The 23,327-nt window shown below is 38.9% G+C and overlaps 2 protein-coding genes across 3 annotated transcripts; one reads left to right on the forward strand and one right to left on the reverse strand.

Annotated features, from left to right (window-relative positions):
* Positions 1-769: 769 nt before the first annotated feature.
* On the reverse strand, positions 770-4,618 carry sox14 (SRY-box transcription factor 14). Its single transcript, XM_080877325.1, has one exon. The coding sequence runs from the start codon at positions 3,754-3,756 to the stop codon at positions 3,040-3,042; it is 717 nt and encodes a 238-aa protein (XP_080733451.1). The 5' UTR covers positions 3,757-4,618; the 3' UTR covers positions 770-3,039.
* On the forward strand, positions 3,351-21,481 carry LOC308393513 (uncharacterized protein). Of its 2 annotated transcripts, none has more exons than XM_080877327.1 (5): positions 3,351-3,462; positions 9,917-10,044; positions 11,065-11,117; positions 11,237-11,314; positions 21,256-21,481. In XM_080877327.1, the coding sequence occupies exons 2-5, from the start codon at positions 9,917-9,919 to the stop codon at positions 21,309-21,311; spliced, it is 315 nt and encodes a 104-aa protein (XP_080733453.1). In that variant the 5' UTR covers positions 3,351-3,462; the 3' UTR covers positions 21,312-21,481. The 2 variants fall into 2 exon arrangements, with proteins under 2 accessions (XP_080733453.1, XP_080733452.1); XM_080877326.1 differs by lacking the exon at positions 3,351-3,462 and adding an exon at positions 5,010-6,053.
* The last annotated feature ends 1,846 nt before the right edge of the window (positions 21,482-23,327 follow it).

Genomic DNA, 23,327 nt, shown 5'->3' on the forward strand with positions numbered 1-23,327 from the left:
CTGTTTTAGAAAATTAGCACGCCTAAATACAAAACCACATCCTCAAAGCCACTTATCAAAGTCCATTTCCTGCTGATGATTTCAGGGTGACATTAAAACACAATAATGTAAATGACCCATGACTTTTAATTAAAAAATGTCCACCTCCTCACTTCCTCATCCAATTATTGTTTCGTCTGTTTTACTTCTTTTTTTATATACTTTATGTTGCTGAGAGAAATAAAATAATAATGAAAAGAAGTCAAAGCGCCTGCTTTACTCGGTGTTTCCCCTCCTCATTGACTTTTATCACCAAATGAAGCATATAAATGACCTGAAAGCGCTGGCTGTCGCGTTAAATTAAATAAAATAAAGAACAATTATCCTCTCCTTTTTCCTCTGATCTCGCGCTGAAAAGGAGTCCTGGAGAGATAAGGCAGATTGAATTCTCTCTGTTGTGCTCCAATAAAAACGTCAAGGGGGGGGAAGAGAGATTTAAACACACACACACACACACACACACCCTTTCCCTCTATAATTCCAAATCATAATTTCCCTCCCATTATACCTCTCACATGCCGTTTATCGTTATTTATTTCAGGGCGTTGTAACCGCACTCAATTTCCGTGACTAAGTTGGATAATTACAGGTAGTGAGTGAATCAGTCTCTGTGATGTAAAACTTAAAAATAAAAGAGACTGCAAACAATACTGTCTTAAATATATTTTTAAAAATGAATGATATATATATATATATATATATATATATATATATATATATATATATATATATATATATACACACACACACACACACACAGACGGGCCTTTATCCAGCTACTCCTGAAAGTAATTATAATTGTCTCATTTCAAAGTTGAATTAGAGCGCTTTAGGGTTTTGATGTAAAACTTCACATTCGGTTCAATGAAGTATCACCCTAATTTACAGCTCCAGATAAGAAGCAAGTCTGTCATAAAAATCTGCCCCCCTCTCCTCCTTTCCCCTGCCCTCCCTCCTCTTCCTCCCCAGGATGGAATTGCACCTTGGGCAATAGTGCAGAATGGTAACTTCTCCCCACATATGTTCCTGGCAGATAAGTAAACAATTTGGATGTGGAATGATTTTTTTAATTATTACTACAGTATTAATATGGGCAAGCTACACACACTCACACACGTGCGCGCGCGCGGTACGCAAATCCATCAGTCTCCATTAAGAAGAATAGAAGAAGAAACAGACCCCCTTGCACCCGGCGCTGGGTCGAAGTTTTCTTTCTTTCCTGCTTGTTTTTGGGTGAGTTGTAGAGCTGTGCTCACTCTCTGCTGTCTTAATGAGAGCCGGGGCCTTTTTCATTCACAGGTCGCTGCAGGTTTAAACACGTGCAGATGACTCGGCGCTGATAGAGGTTTTAACGAAGTTTTTTGGCTGCAGCAGAAATCGCACACGCAGAGATTTTTTAAACTGCATCACAGTCGAGTGGTAGGCTGCTGTACAACCAACCAAAAAGTCGCAGATTGGGTGAAAAAAAAATGGAGCGAGAGAGAGAAAAAAAATCAGTATTCGCCATTAGTTAAACCTATAATTAAGCAGCTTCTTGAAGTGATTAAGCAGTCAGACGAGTCGGACGGGCGGAATCCCTCCAGGGAGGCCTCTCCTGAACTGTCAAACATCAAAAACCGGTTCATCCCGGTGTCACAAACACACCTTCATCATGCTGCACCGCTGAACATGCCTGAACCCTGCTTCTGCAACACGAAGCAGAGCAATCATCATAATAAAAATAAAAAAAGAAGAAGAAGAAAGAAAGAAAGAAAAAGAAGCAGTTAAGGAATAAAGCTTTGTGGAATGATCAAAGGGCCGGGAACTGACAGCTTTAACTACCGCACACGGGAGAGGGAATCGATGAGGGAAAAGAGGATTGATTTGATGTTATTGTTCTAATGTGCAGACTATCAACAGTATTGATTAGCTCGGGTGTATTTTTTTTAATCTTTAAAAAGATTAAAGTATTTTCTTAATTTATAACTTCAATTTTGTATATTTATTTTAATTTAAATTTTAAAATAATTATTAGTTTGTGATCATTAAACCTTTTATATCTATTTAATCGAACTTTTATTTTGGCGGTTTAAACGCCCCCGCAGCACGTGCACATTATAACGCTATCTCTGTGGTCTCAATAACCTACAAATACAGGAAATTGATCTGGTTGAAGACAGATTGTCTTTATTGAAAATGTCTTTGCTCGGCACTTGAACAAAGAGCAGGAGGTATCAACCTTCTAGATACATTATCCTTTCCATAACATGACAGGTTTTAAATTACCATCTTAGATAGAAAATACACATAGAACTCCTTGAATTCAAATAGAAGTTATCCTTAAAAAACAAAAAACAAACTAAAATGACGCGTGTGACTATATTAGCACTGAACCACAGGTAAAAATGCAAAATGAAACATCTGGATGTAAATGATTTTTTTTTTTCCTCATTTGTGTCTTCTTAAATAGACCGTATAGTTTTATGTGCCAGTTTTCTTTTTTCTTTCCTCTTTTTTTGTGATAAATATAACAATATAACCCGTATGTAATCCAGCCTACATGTCCTGATTTTGACCCTATGTCCAGAACATCGTCATAAAATTGCCAAAAATGTGGACTCCTTAGGCTGATACAGGAAATATGAACGCTAATTGTGCAAGCCAATTTTTCAAAATAAAAGTGAAGCCTATCAATAATCAACACAAATCAGCATATCAGCATTGAAATGTACACAATAAATAAAGTTAAAGGCCTCCTTTTCTGGTTGCCATAAACGTTATAACATTTACATTTCTTACAGTTCACAGGGCTCCGTCCTTTACACCAAACTCCAGCTCCTTTGCTCAGGCAGGAACTTGGTGGATTTCTGCAAAAGTTTGTTTTTTCCTCTTTTTTGTGCCATAACAAGTCCAAGGCAGTTAACACTGTTCATGCCTTTTTAATAGGGCGCGCTGTCCATAATATATTTACATGCATTTCAGTATTCAAGTGAATTATAAAGAGCAAATGAGTCTTGAGGGTTACATGGCAGTGGCATGTGCGGATGAATATGGGTCTATCCCAGTCTTGGTCATACCTGGAAAAAGTATGTAGGCCACCGGGGGCTGTAAACTTGACGTTGACCAGGCTGTGCAGTTACACGGGACGACATAGCCCGGGTTTGTGGGCGACGGGTGGGTGTGGGTGTGCTGACTGGGGCACCCAAGGGTGCCGAACGCGCCGTTTTGGTATCCCAGTGAGGATGCGTACGGCAAAGTGCTGGTGCTCAACGTGTGGGGCATCTCGGTCATCTTCTGGATGGCGCTGGAGCTGAACTGACTCGGGTCGAGGAAGGAGTATGGGGCGGATGTCGGCGGCAGAAACGCTCTGGCTTTCTCTGAAGAGCCCAAAAGAGAGTCCGCGGCCGACACAGGAAGTCCCTTCAAGTGATCGGTGTCCCCGAGGTAAGGCAGCGGAAAAACGTACCGGTCCTTCTTGAGCAGGTTTTTGGGTTTGCGCCTGGGTCTGTACTTGTAGTCGGGGTGCTCCTTCATGTGCTGAGCCCGCAGCCTCTTGGCCTCATCGATGTAAGGTCTCTTCTCAGACTCTGACAGCAGCTTCCACTCAGCGCCCAGTCTTTTGCTGATCTCCGAGTTGTGCATTTTGGGATTATCCTGTGCCATTTTCCTCCTCTGGCCCCGGGACCAAACCATGAACGCGTTCATGGGTCTCTTGATATGATCAGCAGGCTTTGACATCTTAAGACTATACTTTTATCCCCAATTTTAATGACGAGGAAAAGTTCTGATCGGAAAGAAGGCAAACTATTCACCTGTCTAGATGCCCGATACCAGTCATGCCCCGCCTGGGATCTTCAGATTCTGGAAAACAAAAGCAAAAGAAAAGAAAAGAAAAATCCAGCGCCCGGTGCGTTTTCCCCGAGTTTAAACACTGGTGCGCCTTCGTTTAAGTCCAGTAACAACTCTGTCAGACCTGCGCCAGGCAATACGGGAAAAAACACATGCGAGACGCACACACGTAAAAAAAAATCCACAAAGGTGAAAGCGATGTTCCGCAGTCAGTTTGCTGGAGTCGTAAAAGTATTAGGTGGTTTTTTTTCTGCCACACACGCGCGCTCTCTCTCTCTCTGAGGTTTGTCGTCAAGCACCTGGCTTGGAAATGAGCGGAAGAGCGTGAATACGAGCCAAAAGCGGTGAAGTTCAAAGGCTGGGCTGGTTTGGTTTCTGCACGCAATCTGACATAATCTGCAGGGCGTTCACTCACCAACCTGAGCGCCCAATCAGCACGGAGAGCGGCTATTATAATACCTTCACGAAAAAATATGTACATTACAACATAAACAAAGAGCGGGAGGTAGTAGTAGAAAAAAAAGAAGAAAAATAAGGAAAGGGGTGTGTGTGTGTGTGTGTGGTGTGTGTGGAGGGGGGGTAATACCCAGGATCCCTTCCCGATTCCATTTAATGTAATGAATCGCAACAAACATGGACCTTCAACCTCTTTTCCAGTTAAAACCTGACTTCAATCCAGAGAGGTGACTATACCGTGCAACCAATTTACTGTACAGCTTTACGCACGGACGCCGGGGAGCACTCTGGATGTAAAGTCCCCCAAAAATGCACACGTATCTGTGGGCCTTTAATACAGCGGAACCCGGTTTTATTCGCATTTTCACATAATAAAAATAAATAAATAACATTAAAAATAGTCATTATAATAATAAAAGCACGACAGTTCATTTGCAACCGAGAGGTCTTCCACTGTTGCTCAATGACACTTCAGCCGGTTTTAACCTCTGTTATCCCGCTGCTGGTGGGGTAGCTGGGGGGTGTGGACGGGGTCACAAAAACCTCTTACAAGTCCATTTTTTTGTTAGCATTCCCTTAAACCACCTAACTCCCACGAGCACGCACATATGATGATAAACACGGGCGCGCACACGGTTTGGGCCCACGCGTGCCAATGTGTAAAACTAAAACTAGGCATCGGCAGAATTACAAACAGCGAGGAAATATTACATATAGCAATAACTACAAACGTTAAGAGGAGCCGTCATTGTGCGTCTGTAATTGCTGCATTAGTTCACATCGATTTGACAGATTGTTCTTTTTAAAGAGGCGCAGAGTGATCGTTTTAAAATGCAAATGTCAACCAGGACCACTGCCTAATAGCCCTCGGGCTAATGTGCTTGATATATGATACTTTCAGCTGTGATTATTAAGCGAAAGGCAGGCGGATGATTTTTTCCCCCCTCTACACACACCGTCAAAATGCTGTAAGTGGAGATACAACCCCGGTTAGTTACACTGCTAAGCAGATTTATTTAAGGTTGTCTTTGGCCTCCATCTCTCTCTCTCTCTCTCTCTCTCTCTCTGTACATATGTGTATTTTGCGGGCTGCGTATTATCATCTCATCTTCCTCTCTTCTTTGTGTGGCTTAATGTAAACAGATACTCTAAAGATGGTTTTCGGTTCTTTAACATGTCATCACATCACACTCACACGCGTGTTTCTTATACAGAATGACCCGTCTAAAAAACCCGCAGATCTTTGCACACGTCCGCGGGCAATACATTGACTATCGTGACCCAAACCTCGTTTTATTTCGAGACCCAAAATAAAGCAAAGCGTAGTTCGTTTTTCTGTCTGATTTTCCCACATTTCATCCCCATCTCTGTCTCTTTTTCACGCTCTCTCTACGCTCCCTGTCTCCTCGCACACGCATGCGTCAATCGGCAGCTTGGAACAAGAAGATTTCCATCACATCTGTCTTTACAAAAAACAAACCAAAAAAAAAACAACTTGAATATATCGTCTAAAATATGATCGTTTTGGGAGAAAGATCCTCCTCACCCCGACCCAGAGAACAATCAGTTGAGAACGTCTCCGACTTTTTTTTTCTTCCCCCTCCCAGTACATCCGCGATGGCAGGATGGCAGGAAAAAAGGGGGGAAAGAGGTAGAAAAAAGAGAAAGAAACAGCTCCTACACAATCCTCCCAATCGGCAGGCTATATGACGCTCATCTGCAACCGCGAGGTAGTATGCCGCATGTTTGCACTGTATATTTCGGCTTGCATTGAAGTTTTAAATTGTGCTATGCTATCTATCGCAGAACAGCGCATGCAATTTAACATGTAGGCTGCTGCTGCTGCTGCATGCTCACACCGGCTTCATTTTATGATCAATGAATTAGATAAGAGGAAATTATTTTAGGGGCTGAGCCTCCTATACTCACGAGGGAGAAGTCGGCTATGTTTCTTATTCAAAAACTGATTGTCTAATAAATGCACGCCTGAAAGTTCCCTCGACAATTTACCGGGATAATGAGAAATGCAATAGGGTTTGATTCGTCAAGGACTCAGATGATGATTATTATTTCCATCTTTAGTTTTATTACATGCAGCCGCGGTACATTTTTGCTCTGAGATAATAATAAAAAATGCAGTAAAGAAATTTGGGGGTTTGGGTTTTACACCTGAATGTAAAAAGATGTCCAAACCTAAGTTATTTGGAAATGCCAAAAGATCTGATAACAACATATAAACAGAATTTTAAAAAGTGGAAAAAAAAATGCCTGTAACGGAATATATTTGGCTTAGAAATGACTCCCAAAATGAAACACACTATCAGTATTGTACACTGAAAATCAGCCTACTGGGAAGTTTAATGTTGGCTTTTATGGAAATAGAACAAAATTTAAATTTTGAGTCTAATAAATTTAAATCACACCCAAACATAGAGGAGCGCGCGAGACAAACACAGCACACATGCGTGCGCACACACATAAACTAGGATTATCTGAGGACACATGTCCATCCATCTCGCCTTAAAAAGTGAATGGGGAGCGGCCTGACACACGGAGAGCCTATTAGCCAACTTGGGTTCCCGTGGAGAGCATTGAGGTAAGCTCCCCTACCGTAACTGTCCATGGTGCTGAAGCGGTAAGAGGTTTTCTTTACTGCACACTTGCGTCCTCCCCTCAAAAACTCTTAAAAGCTAGGGTTGACATTTCAATGCCTTTTATTGTATTTCCATCCTATTTAGTGATGGTTCTCTGTAAAAATAAAATATTAGAAACCGAGACAACTCACATGGTCTACAACTTTCCTAACTTTTTTCCTTCTTCCCAGCAGAATGTTTTTAAGCCTATTTTTTCCACAGTGTGGAAGAACTACTGCTGAACCATATTTGGAACTAATAAATTGTGGCAACAGAAATTATCTTAGGCACACAAACATTTTTATGTTGTCAGAATATGTCTGCGTGTCCTGTACTGTAGCATCAGTGCAGGATTAAGTCTAACTCGGCCAGTGCATGTTGGATACAGCATGTATTACAGCATCATCTATTATGTTATTATATTGAATCATTGTTCTCAAGATGAATGGCTCATAGGTGGTGACGATCTGCTAATATAAAAGTAGAACCATACAGTGCACAGTACCAGCAATTAGACAATGCCATTTACAGTTTTGCTTCAATACTTATTCAGTAGTTTGCACAGATAATAGTGAGCTCTCCTTGAAAGTTGTTCTTTCGCTTTAATTTTGCAGAACCTTATATGCACACATCTCTATGAAATGTTCAGTCTGAATGTAAAAGCATTTAACAGTTAAAGCACAAAGTAGAATGTCTTTTTAACCATGTATAGACAAAATGTTCTATCAGCTTCATTTATAGCCTCATATATTGAAAACTGAGTGTTCATGGTCAAGCTGTTTATCCCCAGCAATGGCACAAAAAATGCATATTCAGACTTTGGCTGTTGATAATTATACGTGCAATGTTAAAGACACAAAACGGGCTTTCTTTCACTCATATAGAAGCGATTCTAAAACTCAAATTCTGCATACAATAGGGCAGATCTTTTTACATTATTCCTTTACAAGTACCATTCACTAACACTGAGAAGCAATCAAAACAGCAATGAGCCGCATTTGAGATGTACTGCCAACATGCAGACTATATTACTAAGCTCAATATATATCTTTGTGGTGAAATTATTTCTCAGGAAGATAGAGAAATCAGACTTAAATAAAATTTGAAAATGACTGAACTTAAGCTGCTCTCTCCTTTATTCTCCAACACTGGATAATGCAGAACGGAGCTGAAAAAAAATTAACGGAGGTTCAAGGCATCAGGTAATAATGAAAGGATAGGGCCAATACTTCAAAGACCAAGAGGTCCACATCACACAATTATACAATACAATTAGGATTAAAGGGGCAAAACAGAGATAACAGGAGATAGGGATAAATTATCACAAAAGGAAAGATGTGACTCTCTCCTGACCTTCATTAAGAGAAAAAAAAACTCATTTAGAGCTGGCCTTCCTTGCAGGGGGATTTCAGCCTTTCACATGAGACTGTGACTCAGTAGATAAGATTTAACCAGCATAAATGAGAATCTGAACTGCTACCAAACAATAATATAAGATGCATATTCAGAAAAAAATTCAATAAGTAGTGATGCATATGTATATACGATTTAAACAACAAATACATCCATTTCAAAGCAGGGTTAACTGGTGTTATGCAAACCTTATTATTTTGACGCTAAACAGTTTATTTAATAATCTAAAATATTTCAATAAGCGGACACGTTGACACTGCTGGCTGTTAACGTGGTGTTCCGGGGTTTTCTAAGAGCTTAAACACATCCAGAATACAAGTCTATGCGGAGTTCAGGTAAAACCAAAAGACGCTCAACCTTAGACATCTTCGTCACTCAGATCAGGTTAACTGATGAGTATGTTTACTGGGTATGCCAGACCTATCAGGTAACTCTGAAATGGTCACATGATGCCCGGGGGTACTAAAAAATATATCCAGAGTCAGTGGGAAGAACTAACCAAAAGAGCTTTGTTTGGGAAGCTGCCATGTTGCAAGATGCCATAGTTATTCAGCATGTCTTCAGTAGTATCAGAACCTCTGACGCACAACGCTCATATTAGTCTTTAGAATTTCTATCCAGGTCCAGATGTTTTTCTTGTCATTTCAAAACAATAGAGGATAGAAATTAAATAGAAACTGTTAACTACTGACCTGGTTGAAGGTACTAAAGTTATAAGGACAGATGATAAGAACCTAGCCTTCAGGCAAAGACCCAAATAAATCAGTTTATGGTAGCCTGTTGACCAACTCAACAATGTTCAAGAATTAAAGAACTGATCTGAGTTCTCACTTGTTAAACAACTCTACAAGGCCCTAGAGTTAGAGCTTTAGTCTTTCAACATGCCCCCTCACCTTACCCTCAGCTTTCCGCTCTATGCAGCAACTATAGTGTCCAGACATCGTCAGTCTCTGCCCGATGGCCAAGCATCTCCACTGACATTCATGATCATCATCTCCCTGACATCTGCTTATTTTGCCTGGTACTGTGATTGTCTTCTTGCCAATGATGGAGTTCAACTTAAAGCGCACACAGAAAACGAGTAACAGCAACACAGTGACCAGACTATGGAATGTTAGTGAAATTTGCAACTTATAGAAATGGCTGAGTTACACTAACCTTCAGGTGTGTGATTAAAAGAAACAATCAGTGGTAAAGAATACCGCTGAGTAACGTATGAGGTGAAGAGAATTGCTTATGGAAATGAATCCTGTAAACCATTGATCTGACCTTCCTGCAATGGGCAATGAGCAACAATAAAATACATGTATATAGAAATTCTGCTAGAAGAAGGCTTTTACAATCACAACTTCTAAATTCCTGACATACAGTTCTCCTACGACATGTTTTGATTCTGTGAGGTTAGATCTTCTACCATCTGTCCTCACTTCCACACATATCAGACAAATCACCAAGGGAATTTCTTTTGTGTTCCCTGGGTTACCAAACAACTTCTAAGGACTTGGGAGTGAGTTTATGGGATCATGTCTGCCGATCCTTTCTTGCAGATGGCGGATGCAGATGCCACAACAGACTTGTGCTGGATTCATCACGAGGAAACTACAGATATCAAACTGCATGTGAAAAACAGATCTGTCACAACTGTACCACGTCTAGAATTCTTCCTTTTGACCCAGTAAGCCCCGATTTTTTATTTACAATTTAGATTTCTACTACAAAAATGACCAAATGCCACAACTTTATATTGATAAGAGAAACTTGCGATAAAGTTTTAATACAACAAATAATCTTTTCTCCATCAACAGGATAAAGAGTTTTCAAAATCAAAACAAAGCAAAAGTCCAAGTATAGATACTTTAATTGTGGATCTTAAGAAACTGATATTCAGCTTTAGGACCATGTATGAAATACCTTTACAAAATATTCACTGTCAAGTCCTCATCTGTCCTTCCCAATCTTTTGGGAACAGGTGCAGAACTTCAGAAAGAAAAAAACTTCATCCTACAATACCAGAAAAACCTTCACCATAAAATGAAGATGGAGTTCTTTATAGCTCCAACATAGCTTTCATTCCATGTTGAGTTCCAGTGAGCTTGCATCATTTCACATTCAGTTGTTCACTTATTGCTTCAAAGCTTGAGGTAAAATTAATTACTAAATACCAACATGGTTAACAAGATGATGATGTACAGAACTCATTTCTGACAAGAGCTCCCAAATCACAGCTTTTTTTAGTCACACGACGACATTTTGTATTTGGGGACGTTTTCAAATTAACAGCTGCTTTACAACCTTTTAAGTAAAATATTCGCGATAACACCTCGGACACATTTATTACCTCTCATTATAGCCACGAGCCATATCTCATCAGTGGATGTAATTTGTCTGTTGGAGTGCACGCCCAGCATTGGCATTCAGGCTCTGTCAGACCTTTTTAATTATTGAAAAAATGCTTTTTAATATGGCACTTTATGAAATATAATGTTTTGATTAATTGGATTTGCCGGTTATAATGTAGACTGCCAGGGGTAAAGCAAAGGCAAGCGAGCACATTTTGCTGGTCGACTGCGCTGTAAAAGTGTCTGGCCCAACATATAAAGAGTCAAGTAAAGGCCAGATCATCCTTTACATCCTATAGCCATATTCATAGATTCCTGTTCACCTAGGGCCTGTCGTTTTTTATCTTTCACCACAGGACTGATCTGGGACCTGAACCTCAAGATGTGCTGCAAGGCTGCTGGGAGTCAGGTGATGAATTCAAAACTGAAATTAAAAATTAATATTCCACGTCGTGACTCTTTAACACCACCAAATTCTACATATCAATCAGCCTCTGCTGGTATGTTTTCTCTCTGCTTTGTTTACAGACTTTTGCGTCCTGAATTATGATTCCAAAAAGGCTTTATTGGGGGAAAGAAAAGCACAGCCAGTAAGCTGCACTGTAGGTAATGTAACATGAAAAAAAATCAAATGTGCAATAACGTAGAAGAGACAGCTGAAGAATCCAAGAGCTTTTGAAGCCAGGAAGAGTGACAGAGCGAGAGAGTAATACAATTCTCCAAATCTGTATCAGTGGATGATTAATTAATTTTTGTTGAATGATCTGTCCTAGTCTTATGAGATATCAGTTTCCATTTCTTTTACACTTTTGCAGAAGATCTCAAGAGACTGGTAGTTCAAAAGGAGGTTCAATTTAGAGCTCCCATTGGAAACGGCTTCAAAAAGTCTTTGCCATACATCGGGCTTTGATGTGTTTTAACTGTCATAATCTCAGTGTTCAGAAATGGGGAAAATAAATGCGGTCCATTGTAAACGCTCTCTTTTTTTTTAATACTTGAGCTACATCTTTCCTGACATTTCTGTCTCTATTTTGATTGAATCACAGCTATCTCCTGACCTACATCAGACTGCAGCAGGAAGGCAGCCTGATGTCAAAGGCGGGTCATTTCTTAATCAAAGGAAAGATTGATTTCCTGTCATTTATTCCACTTTTTTTTTAAACTAGCGGTTGTCTTTGGCTGGTTTGGCTGGTGCTGCCCCACACATTATTTTCTAATAAGCGGCGCATTTCGATATACGCATTTGCAGGTAGGTGATAGCTGTTTATTCAAAAGCAAACTGAACTTGAAAAGAGGATATAACCTCGAGTCAGAACTCTGGAGGGGTGGACTAAGATTGAAATTGGTCTGACTCTCCCTCTCTTTTTCGAATTGAGGGGCCATTGTAGTACGTCAAACAAAAGGGTTTTATCAGAGGCTCTTAATGTAACCCCTCCCCTCGCTCTCTTGGCCACCAACTCGTTCTTCTCTTCCTCTCTTTTCTCATTCATTTATTCCACTGTGTGTGGAAATAGGCTGGGCAACAATTAATTTCAGAGTGAATTCAGGCAGGATCTATTACCCCTCTCTGCCTCTATTGCTCTAATGGAAATCTATTTCACTTCTCTTTTGTGTCCAATATAATTTAATGCCCATTTTATTAATGGCCTGAAATAATTACGGAAGGCTTTTGTGATTCTTGAGTATGTTTCATTTAATTGTGTAATAAATGTCTAATCAGAGCTCCCATCTGAAGCCATTATGGCATTAAAATTAACAATTACGCCACAAATGTCTTGGTGAATGCGTTGGGGTCTATAGAAATCGTTGCTGATAACAAGACACATATAAATCATTCATGAGAATTTTTTCAGAGAAAAGCGGTCTGAGAGATAGGAGGATGGGAGGGAGAAAAAAGAAGTGGAGGAAGAAAAGAGGAGAAGAAAGAGGCTGAGTTTTCTTTATTCCATTGAAAAACGGGGATGGCCAAAAGATAGGGCATTCTAAAACTGTGTCACCCTCTCCAGTCCCTTTCTTCCCCTGTCTCTCTCTATCTCCCTTTAATTTGCCTTCCTCTTTATTTTTGAAGTGACAGATTTCACTTTGGGAATTCATTAACCGTTAACTTGGGCGATAAAATATCTATCAGGCCCTCTGCCCGGTTCCTTTGCTAAGCTGCGTGGCACTTCGGTTCAACGTTGTGGGTGACCGAAGGCAATTAAAGAGGCTTCACACTCTCTCACTCTGCCAGTGTCACTTTCCCTGTGAAAACAGGAAGGCTGCTCAATGTACCAGCAAGAATTGTTTTCTTAGTAGCCAAGTATACAAATTTCATGGTATGGGGAAACTCCATCTGCCACGAAAAACCCTCATCAGTTCCTCCGTGTCATTTCCGAGCTAATATACTACAATTGGTTTTGGTGAATCTATTTTAATAGCATAAGGTTTTGGCCTTCTTTGTTCTCTATTACCATGATGCACAAAGGACCTCCCCGGGCAGCGGATTGCACCCTGGTCCTAACCAGACTCTTTCAAGTGACAGACTTGAGGAAGGGACTTTGATGTAGATGATGTCTCGTGTTAATAAGAAGGTTGATTTGATTCTCAATTGAACGCACCCCTTTGAATCGAGCAATCTTGGATAAGTTGGTTGATATCACCCATCTCGGTCTCCGTCCCATCTGAGCGCAACAAACCGCAGCTACTGGAGAGCCACTCAGTCACAGAGTTCCAGCACAGAATGAATACAACTGAACAAAATGATTCGATAGCTCAGACAGACTGTTACTATAAGAACTGTATGTGCACTGCAGTTTCATATAAAGCTTCAAAGACTAAAGAAAACCAAAGTAGGCAGTTGTTTTAATCGTTTGCTGCCAACCATTCTTTCTATTTTTAGTGGTTTCATTTTCTGTATTCTCTTTTTACTGCTATTCTTCTTCTTACCATCAATGATCTTTAATGTATAGCTAATAAATATGATTTTAAAGGAGTGAGGCTGCAGCGTGTCCAAAGAAGTTGTTTTGCTAAGTAAAATGGAAACATACATAAACAATGGTGATTTGTAATCATTCCAAAATGTGTTTAAACTTGTAAATCTGTAGAGAAAACATCAAACTGTAATCTTCATTATAGCTGCCAGGCTCAGTTGCAAGCGCGGCTGACAATGTAGCCTATCTGCAGGTCAGAGCTGTGCCTTGTTAAAGGCATTTGGTGGAATATGGAACAAAATACCCAACAAAGAAGGCTGTGAAGTGTTGATGAAATCCTAAAACAAGGAGGAATGGAAGAAGACTTTTCTTTCAAAACTGCCACATTTGTCTCGCTTCCACGGGGCTTACAGAGTGTTGTTAAAACAGGTGGTAAAACAACACAATGGGAAACATGGCCTTGTCCCAACTTGTAGCTAAAAAAAACCCGGACCAAATAAAATTTCTGATTCAACTGTGGCTTTTCACAAGTTTCAGTGAAACTATTTTTTTATTAACATTTTAAAGAACATCCCAGCATTTCTGGAACAAAGTGATCTCGCTACAGGACACATTTCCTTGACCTTTTATTGTCCAATCACAGAATTACTCAGCACAATTCAAGTCAAACCAATAAAATGATTTGAAGTACAAACTGTAAGTAATCAGTGAGATAAAAGGACGTGGCTGCTGTAACCCAGACCCTTTCATTTGTATATTGTTTGCAGTGTGCTGTATGCAAATGAATTTGAAGCAAACAGTAATTAAATTATAATTAGATTTTGAAACATTCACCCTTAAGTTAAGGCTTTAAAGTGTGTCTTAAAGATCTGCCCACATCAGAAGCAATGAGAAGCAGGGCGATTGTGGCTCAAGAGTTGGGAGTTCGCCTTGTAATTGGAAGGTTGCCGGTTCGAGCCCCGGCTCGGACAGTCTCGGTCGTTGTGCAAGACACTTCACCTACCGCCTACTGGTGTTGGAAAAATCACTATCATCATTTAATTCTATGTATTCCCATTTTTAAAAACAAATGTATAAGGGAATGAGCGCAAAACAACAGCCACACCGTAAACTGATTCCTGGGGTTGTGGAACTGCTTTGCTGGGTTAGTGATCCAGCTCCATGGGCCTGACCTTGACCACACACTACACCTGAATAATGGTCTATGACCAACAAAAGGAGAAAAGAGGCAGTCTTTGCATCTTTGTCAACTTCCAGCTGAGCACTAACCGGCCCAAAAATAAAAAAGTAAAAATGATTGTGCTGGTTTTTCAATTTGAATCTGACAATTCAAAATAAAATTTGACAAACCTGGAGCATTGGAGAGCACCTTGAGGTTCAGTATCTTGCTCGTGCAGACTGGAGCAGCAGCCAGGGACTGAACTGCTAACCTTCTGAAGGGCTGCTCTACCTCATGAGCTGCAGCTACCCCATTTCAATGCAACATGAGTTCTGTTCTGTGGAATAACAATGCATATACAGAAAACACATGTTGTGTTAGCTTTCCGCCATCTGCAGGGATGCACAGATACTGAATCGCCTAAAAGCCTAAAAAGTTCAAGAAACAAAATGCTTCTGATCTTTTTAGTATGGATTCTTGTTAAGGTTGTCTTGGTATCATGTTTAAACTCATCGAGTAAGTCTAATTTTTCAAGACACAGAGTTAACAATGTGAAAGTGCAAGTTTAACTGCAAACCTAACAACAACCAAAATGAGCTCTGAAGTGCAAAGCTGAATCTAGTCTCCTGGCTGACACACTTGTGATCGGCTCCACTGCCATCCCTTCAACCTCCTAATGTGGACTGTAGCTCTTTAAAATGGGGTTGTTATCTCTGGGCATCCAGTACTGCCATGGCGGGCAACAGTGACAAAGAACACCTCGTACGATCTCTGTATCTCTGCGAATCCAGCCGTGCCTGACAGGCCAGCTGCATTTGACGGCCTGCATGTGAACGCCTTGGAATGTTCGGGATTAAACTTACATTCACCTTTAAATGCAAATGTTGAGCAGACCCTTCCTTATAATAACCAAAGATCTATAGCTGTACTGAACATTTTAATGGTTTTAATATTAAATGACATTCCTGAACATTTACATTAACATTAAGTACTTAAAGTAAATTATCAAGTACAGAAAACTTTAGCAGTTTAAAATGTTTTAAGTAAACAATGGTACAACACACAGATATGAGGTAATATACCTCTGACATCAGACACTTAACTAGACTTTCACCTGTGCAACGTAGCGACTAAACAACAATCAGAATGATCTGTTCTTTCTCAAAGTATTCCACAGATTTTTTAAGATGTTGAAAGCGTTTTGTATGAGATCCCCTAAATACTAAACAAAGCACAATTTTTAAAAACTTGAATGCAACCTGCAATGAAAACCCATCGTTGCCTAAAAGGTGCAAAAAAACCAGAACTTTTATATTAAGAGAATTATTTAAGGAACAAAAATAGATTTTTAAAAATATATATTCTATATTTTTCAAAACTTCTCTTGTATTCTGCATGCATTTCTCACCTGTTCAATGAAAAATAAAAACATTTTCAGCAAGTTCTATTAGTCCTACTTTGTACTATTATTGTATGATTTTTGATATAATGAAGTTACATAGAAATAACATGAAAAGTTCATTTTCCATGTTATCATAAAGCAGGAAATGACTTCTCTTTTAGCTTTTGAAGTTTCACCCTTTTGACTTTTCTTCAAAACAATATTTCAATATTACTCTTAACCAGAGGCGGAGCCAGACATTTGAAACACCCGGGGCTTAGCCCTGAAGGGTAGTATGCATGTGGATTTTTTTTTCTTTTTTCTTTTTTTGGGGGAGGGGGGGGGGGGGGGGTGTAGAAATGACTGAAAGATTAATTGGCTCTGTTTTGAGTTTTGTTCAAAAAAGAATGACTTCATATAGGGAAAAAAAGATATCACATATACAGGACACCTTAAACTAGTTTTTTAATTAAGCAGCAAGGCAGAACAAGGTCAGGGCTGCATCAAGACACGAGGACTAAACCCCAATTCAACCAGACCCAGAACTGATCCGGAATTAAAACAGGACTACAAGAGTTCAAAATCAGGACTACTTAGGATTTAACCAAGACAGAACCAGAATCAGAACTAGATGATAGTAGCACTAAAAATCATCATAGACCTGCACTACACTTATTTTTTAATTCTACCAAAGTACACTATGTAGATTCACAAAAGTTTATATAATTATTTAGCCTTGTTGTGCAAACAAGCCTGCATAACTTAATAAATATAGAATTTGAAAAATAACAAACCTAAAAAGAAACACTAGGTACGAGATACATGAGTACCTATGATACGGTGATACTTTTGGTAAACAACCATTTGACTAACATGTGTGTCTCACCTGCTCTTGTTCATCTCTGTTCTGTCCTGTCTCCTCTCTCTCCTTCTCTGTTCCTCTCTCTCCCTCTTTGTGCTGACAATCATCAAATATACAGTTGAAACCAGATATTTACAAACTCTTCAGATAAAAACACAACACTTTTATAATTGTAACATCAAATCAGACTAAATGTTTATTTTTTTAGATTGATAAATATAAAAAACATATTTGTTAACTTTAAGAGTAAAGAGAGAAACTATCTGTATTTCTTAATTGTAAATGGCACCAAATTGTATTCAAACTGAGCCACACTTATGGAGCTCCACAATTCTTTTCCTGGTGTTTTGGTTGATATCTCTTAATTTTCCCATTTCAAAGAAACAGGCTCTGTGTTTTGCCTTATATGCATCCACAGCTGTGCCACCAGTTTACTCACATGGACTCTACTAACCTATCAGAAGCTTCTTCAGCTCAGAATGGAATCATCTGGTTTTCTTATTAATTAACAAACTTAGTGTATATGTACTCTTAAATTTGATGAAAGTGATAAAAAAATAGAAGCTCTGTCTCTCTTTATTCTGACATTTAACTAATTCAAAAGATATTTCAATATTTATCTAAAACAAAAGTTTACTCTAAATTGATGTTGTACAGTAAAAATGTTTTATGTTTTCTCCCTAAAGTGTATGTAAATATCTGGTTACAAATGTGAATATCCTGCTGTGTACTGAAATCCCTCTTGTTTTGCATAGAAATATACTGAACAACATACAAAGCATAATATATAAAATAACATTTACCTGAGTTTTTTCTTTGAAAGAAGCCTCTAATGTCCATTCTTATATTTCAGTACATAACTGAAACCGATTTAGTCGGGGAGGGTAAGAACTGAGAATATGAAATAAACACACGTAAGATAAGACTCTATTAAAAAAAAAAAGCATTTGTTCGGCTTTTCATTTCGCCATTTGTTGATTCACTTGAAGAGCAAGTAACGTAATATTGGTCAAGTGATCAGTTTGATATCAATCTTTCGTGATTCACCGTCATTTGTACGGTATGAATGGTTTGCTTTGGTACCTGGTCAAACTTAAGCTCTCCTTAGTATGGCTGGCTCCGTTACTCCAACAGCGCACTCACAGGCACAAGAGCGCCTGGCTGCAGCCCCGCCCCCTCGCTCAGTTGCTTAGTGCCTGAGCTCGGATCATACCAATATCAGGGGGGATTCACGCACAGTCGTAAATTCCCACTGTGTGCATTATGTGCTTCGAATATTGTGTGTACTTTTTGTTTTATACAGTTGTCAGCCAGGCATCTAACTATGAAAAAATTACACTCCAAAAGACCCCGGGCTTCTGACAAAACAACCCGGGCTTAAGCCCAGTAAGCCACCCCCACGCTCCGCCCCTGCTCTTAACATCTAAATTTTGAAAAATACACTTAAAATAAAAATCTTAATGTGGCTATAACTGCCTGATGCAGTGTAACTTGAACTATAGAAAATATATTGTGTTTGGAACAATCCAATATAAAAGCTTCTTTATTACTGTATTATAATACAATAATAAATAAATTTATAATACAATTTTGATGATTTGTATTAATTTATTTTGCTTTGTAATTGTCATCGTGTCAAAGTTTGTTACTGGCAGATAAAACTTGGAAGATCTTTAATAACAATGCTTCATCATCATTTTTAACAGTCGTAAAAAATCAAAGGTTTGGACAGCTGAGCCTTCATGTCTGTGTTAGCACAACGCAACAATCCTCCCAGGAGTGGACATCCCAGCAAAAGCACCTCCAGGCCAGACTGTGCAATGCTGAAAGAAACTGGAAAAAACCCAAGAGCAACAGCTCAAACTCAACAGGCCTCGGCTATCATGTTAAACGTTAAAATCGTGAAAATTAATATGGCTCGTTTGGAAGGGTAGCCATAAGAAAGCCTCTAGAACTGGTGGTGGGACAGGCTTGCAAAGTTTCATCTGAACAAACCACTTTTGTACTTTGACAAAATGTCCTTTGGACAAACAAGATCAAAGAGGACATGTTTGCACAGCGGCACGCTTGGAGAATACCAAACACAGGATAAGGCTGAAAAATAAAAGAATCAAGGTGCTGCAATGATTCAGTCAAAGTCCAGACCTTACCCTGATTGAAATGCTGTAATTGGACCTTAAGAGAGCTGTGCATAAACAAAAACCTCAATAAATCAATGAAAAGACGCAAAAACGTAAAGAAGACTGGGCCAAAATGTTTGCGTAACAATGTGAGAGGCTGATAAAGAAAATTATTACTTCAAGTTATGTTACTAAATGTGGTTCCGCAAGCCACTGAATCACGTGGTGGACTCCTGAATGTTGATCTAAAACGTGTGCATGCGCCAACTGTTGTTTCTGTATCATGTCCAGCACATGTTTGTATGGTTTTCTGACATACCTGAAAAATGTGCACTGATCCAGCACAACTCTTTCACAACCATTTACAGCCATTCCTCTCAGCCTTTCTTCTTCTTTTGCCCCACCATAAAAATAAAAAAGTATTCCCTCAAGTTGAAAAAACACAAATAACAAAATAGAGCTTATTGCTATTAAATGTGAACTATGCTAACGACTGTGGAAAACTGTGGGTGAATTTGAATGAGGACGAACACTGAGAGACAAACAGCAAAGCAAACACAAATTGCTATCAGCATCTCAGCTTTTTGCTACATTTCTCCTGATTAGGCTTTCCTTCAGCCAGACAGATCTCCTCTTTAATTATGCATTTAACTGATGTGCAAATTAAACTTGGCTTTTTCACAAAGACACTTATGTTTTTGTGATCACACATCGCACCTTTCCCCCTCCTCTTCTTCCAGCCAATTTAATTCCAAGCTTCAGATTTCATGGCCAATTTTATCTCGCTCACTTTCAAAGAGTCCATCATCAATTCTTCACAACTTTTCATGTCCCCTTTCTCTGCAGATTCACTGCGAAATTGCCCATTCAGGTTAATAAATAACTGTGACTGCTATAAATTTATGGCAACACCCAACACTTTGAACATGCATTTGAAATGCTGACCTCCAGCAGCAATTAGTCTTAGTTTTTGTTTATCCTTTTCAGAAATCACACAGCACTTTTCACTCTTCATTTTACTCTCTTTGTTAGCATTAAATGACTGAATCAGCCTGCGCCCACAGACAACAGCTAGTCAGTTCTTTTCCTTACACACACACACACCAACTTTACATTCAAAAGGTAAACAGTTATAAGAATGCTTCGAGCAGTAAGAAGAGCTTTCAAAAGCAACACTAATGACTGTAAAAAAAAAATTGTTTAATCAGATATTTGAAATTTCATGTTTTTCCCAAAACACAACACGTGATCGGCAACAGCATCGATCGAAGACTGTATATTAAAGATGGATGTAGCTTTGCTGTAACAGCAGCTTAATCAGGCATTTTTTCTAATGGCCATCAGGGGAGCAACTCCTCTGGCTCCAAAAAGGTCACACTGTTTAAAAAAGACCTTACTATCTACTTCATTATTGGCTTTAATTACAATTTCCATGATGACTTTATTTGCTGTAAATAAGGTCTTACTTAAAATGTAATCAAAAAGAAGTCCAATTATACAGAACTGTATCAGGAACACAACTCGCTTAGCTCGCTTAAACTGTGATTTCAGCAAATATTTTTTTGATTAGTTTATGGTAGCAAGCAAGGCTGTTTGTCAGTCAGATACATTCCTTCCTCATTTCGCCTGTGTTCGCTGTCTGATGTCTCTGAATGCATTTAGTAAACATCTTTGGCAATAACAAGAAGAAGAAAAAGAAGGAAATAATTTATCATGGCAATAATTTGTCAAATATAGGTGTTATTTTATCAAATGTGAGGAAAAAATATATAGCATTATTATTTTATGTATGTATTTAAATATATTTCTTTTATATCTATCATTTATACTGTCATTACATTGTAATAACAAGGTTTCTACCCTCCCATTATTGACAGGACCTTGATGAACATGATACAAAAAAAGTTTTGTTTATGAGGTTTATTTGCCATTTTTGATTTCTCAATCAGGTAACTGAACACTGTCACATGTTTGTCTGTCTTTATTACAGACAACTGACTTATTTTGTTTCTTTCGGTAATGCTACCCTATACTTCTGGTCAGAGTAATTAAGATAAAAGCAATATCTTTATGACATTTAGTCACACAGTCTGAGTCCTTTTCTTTGTCTTTAAAGACACCATGGGCTATAATTGGAGACCATTGCACATCATCTCTCGGCTGAGAGGGTAAATGAGGGATCCCTAGACTCCAGGATTACCCTATTATTGAGAAGACGTTCCACTAAGCCTCCACCACTGACACATATTCCTGTTCTATGGCCTATTCACTTTGAAATATGTCTTGTCAGGGAGGCTTACAGAAATCTGCATAATCCTTTTTCATCACAATTAAAGATACCACTGAACAATAAAATTGCTTGCTCTCTGGTTTGTTTCATGTTGCTCTGAGAAAAAAAGGTGAGGAAAAGGCAGCTGGGTGTCGCTGAGAGTTGCAAAATGCTGGGGTGAGTTTTGTGTTGGCATAGAGCACGGAAGGAAGGAGCCTGATAAACATCCAGCCGACCTTTACAAGTTTACAGGAGACCTTGTGAAACAGAAGGCGAAAAGGTTATTCCACTGTGCAATTTGTCGTGAAAAACGGTTTTAAAGAAGAAATGTGTTATAAACTAATGTTATTAAAATGTAGTTGAAAGAAAAATGAAAACCCGGTGGAGAACTCTTTCAAGAGGTTCAACAGAGAATGAAAGATATACTTGAGGTTTTAATTCATGTGAAAATTTGATTAAAATGATTTAGTGGCCCAGTTAATAACCCTGCAGTATTTGTAACTGATGAGAAGGATTTACTGGGTGAATTGGAACATTTTGTTTCCTTTACTTGTCCTTTTGTGTTCTGAAGAAGACTTTATTTGTAGACGTAAATTGCCGCGGATTGAAAAGAAGGAGAGAGTTGTTGTTTTGGTTTGTTTGTTTCTTTTTATTTGTTTGTTTGCAATTATTATTATTATTATCATTTAAAATCAATAAAGATACTCTCAATTAAATATTTCTTTTGCCTTCCCACCTGTCTGCAGTAGTCGTATAGTACGAATGACTAAAATTAAAGACAAGACAAACAGGGTATGAACTCAGGATAGGTTCTCTTGAATGTAATCCTCACAGCCATAATCTTTAATTTCCTTCAAGCTATAGTGGTGACTACATGATGCTCTGTGACATAAATGAAATTTGAAATCGTTCAGAGTGACAGATTACTCATATTTAGTCAGAATCCAGTATTTGCTTTGGCACCACTTAAATTCCATTTGTTACAAATGACAGTAATTAACCTAATGTTGAGAAAATATAGCTTATTCATCACAATCTGTCAAAGGCTTCATCAAACCCATGTGATGAAGCACATGTTCTCATTTCAATTATGTTATGAAAGTGCAGGTAGGCTTTGGGGAAAGTATGGAAATTCATCAAATAGAAAGAGATTGAGAGCGACATGAAAACCAACATGGCACATCGATCCCATATGTTCCAGATAAAAGTGGAACGGCTACTTTGCTTAGTTGTTCGCCTCGATCGATCGAAACAATAAAACTAGTGATGAATGATGAGCGGTGAAGAACACTCATCATATCAATAAATTTAAAGGTTATGCTGGGAAACCTTGGGTCCTGGGATTCATTTGGATTCTTAGCAGAACAAGCACTCAGCCCTGAAGGCACTGACACTCCCTAACAGCAACTGTTTCCCCAACAATACGTCCCACCCTACATAATAACCTGATCAGGTGCAGCATAAGTAACATAACAAAGAGCCTGATTCACTGACACCCAAAAATAACTTCGATCAAGTCATCTCTCATAATGCAAGGGCAAAAAGATCAGTCGATCTACAGCTACGCAAGTACGGCAGCATGAGCAGGTGTCTGAAAGTAGCTGTTCGGATCACCAAGAAAGCCTTAAACTAAAGTCAAGATTCTGTACTAAACAGTTTGAGGCAGATACTGTTACACTGTTAACTTTGAGGCTAAATAGTTTTGAAGGAAACACCATGTTGACCACCAGTTTTTCCTAGTTGCAAGGAGGTTGCTGGCCGGTAGCGTGACTGAGCAATAAGGGACTGGCTTGTTCACATTTCTGAAATTGTATTTCTTGTAGAGTTTATTTATGCAAAGTAATGTCATTTTTCACTAGTCACATACTGTGTTTTAGGAGCTCTTACACACGGCCTGCAAGCTTGCATTCTCTGGGGTG

The sequence above is a fragment of the Rhamphochromis sp. 'chilingali' genome, assembly GCF_963969265.1.
Source record: "Rhamphochromis sp. 'chilingali' genome assembly, chromosome: 3".
NCBI lineage: Eukaryota > Metazoa > Chordata > Actinopteri > Cichliformes > Cichlidae > Rhamphochromis > Rhamphochromis sp. 'chilingali'.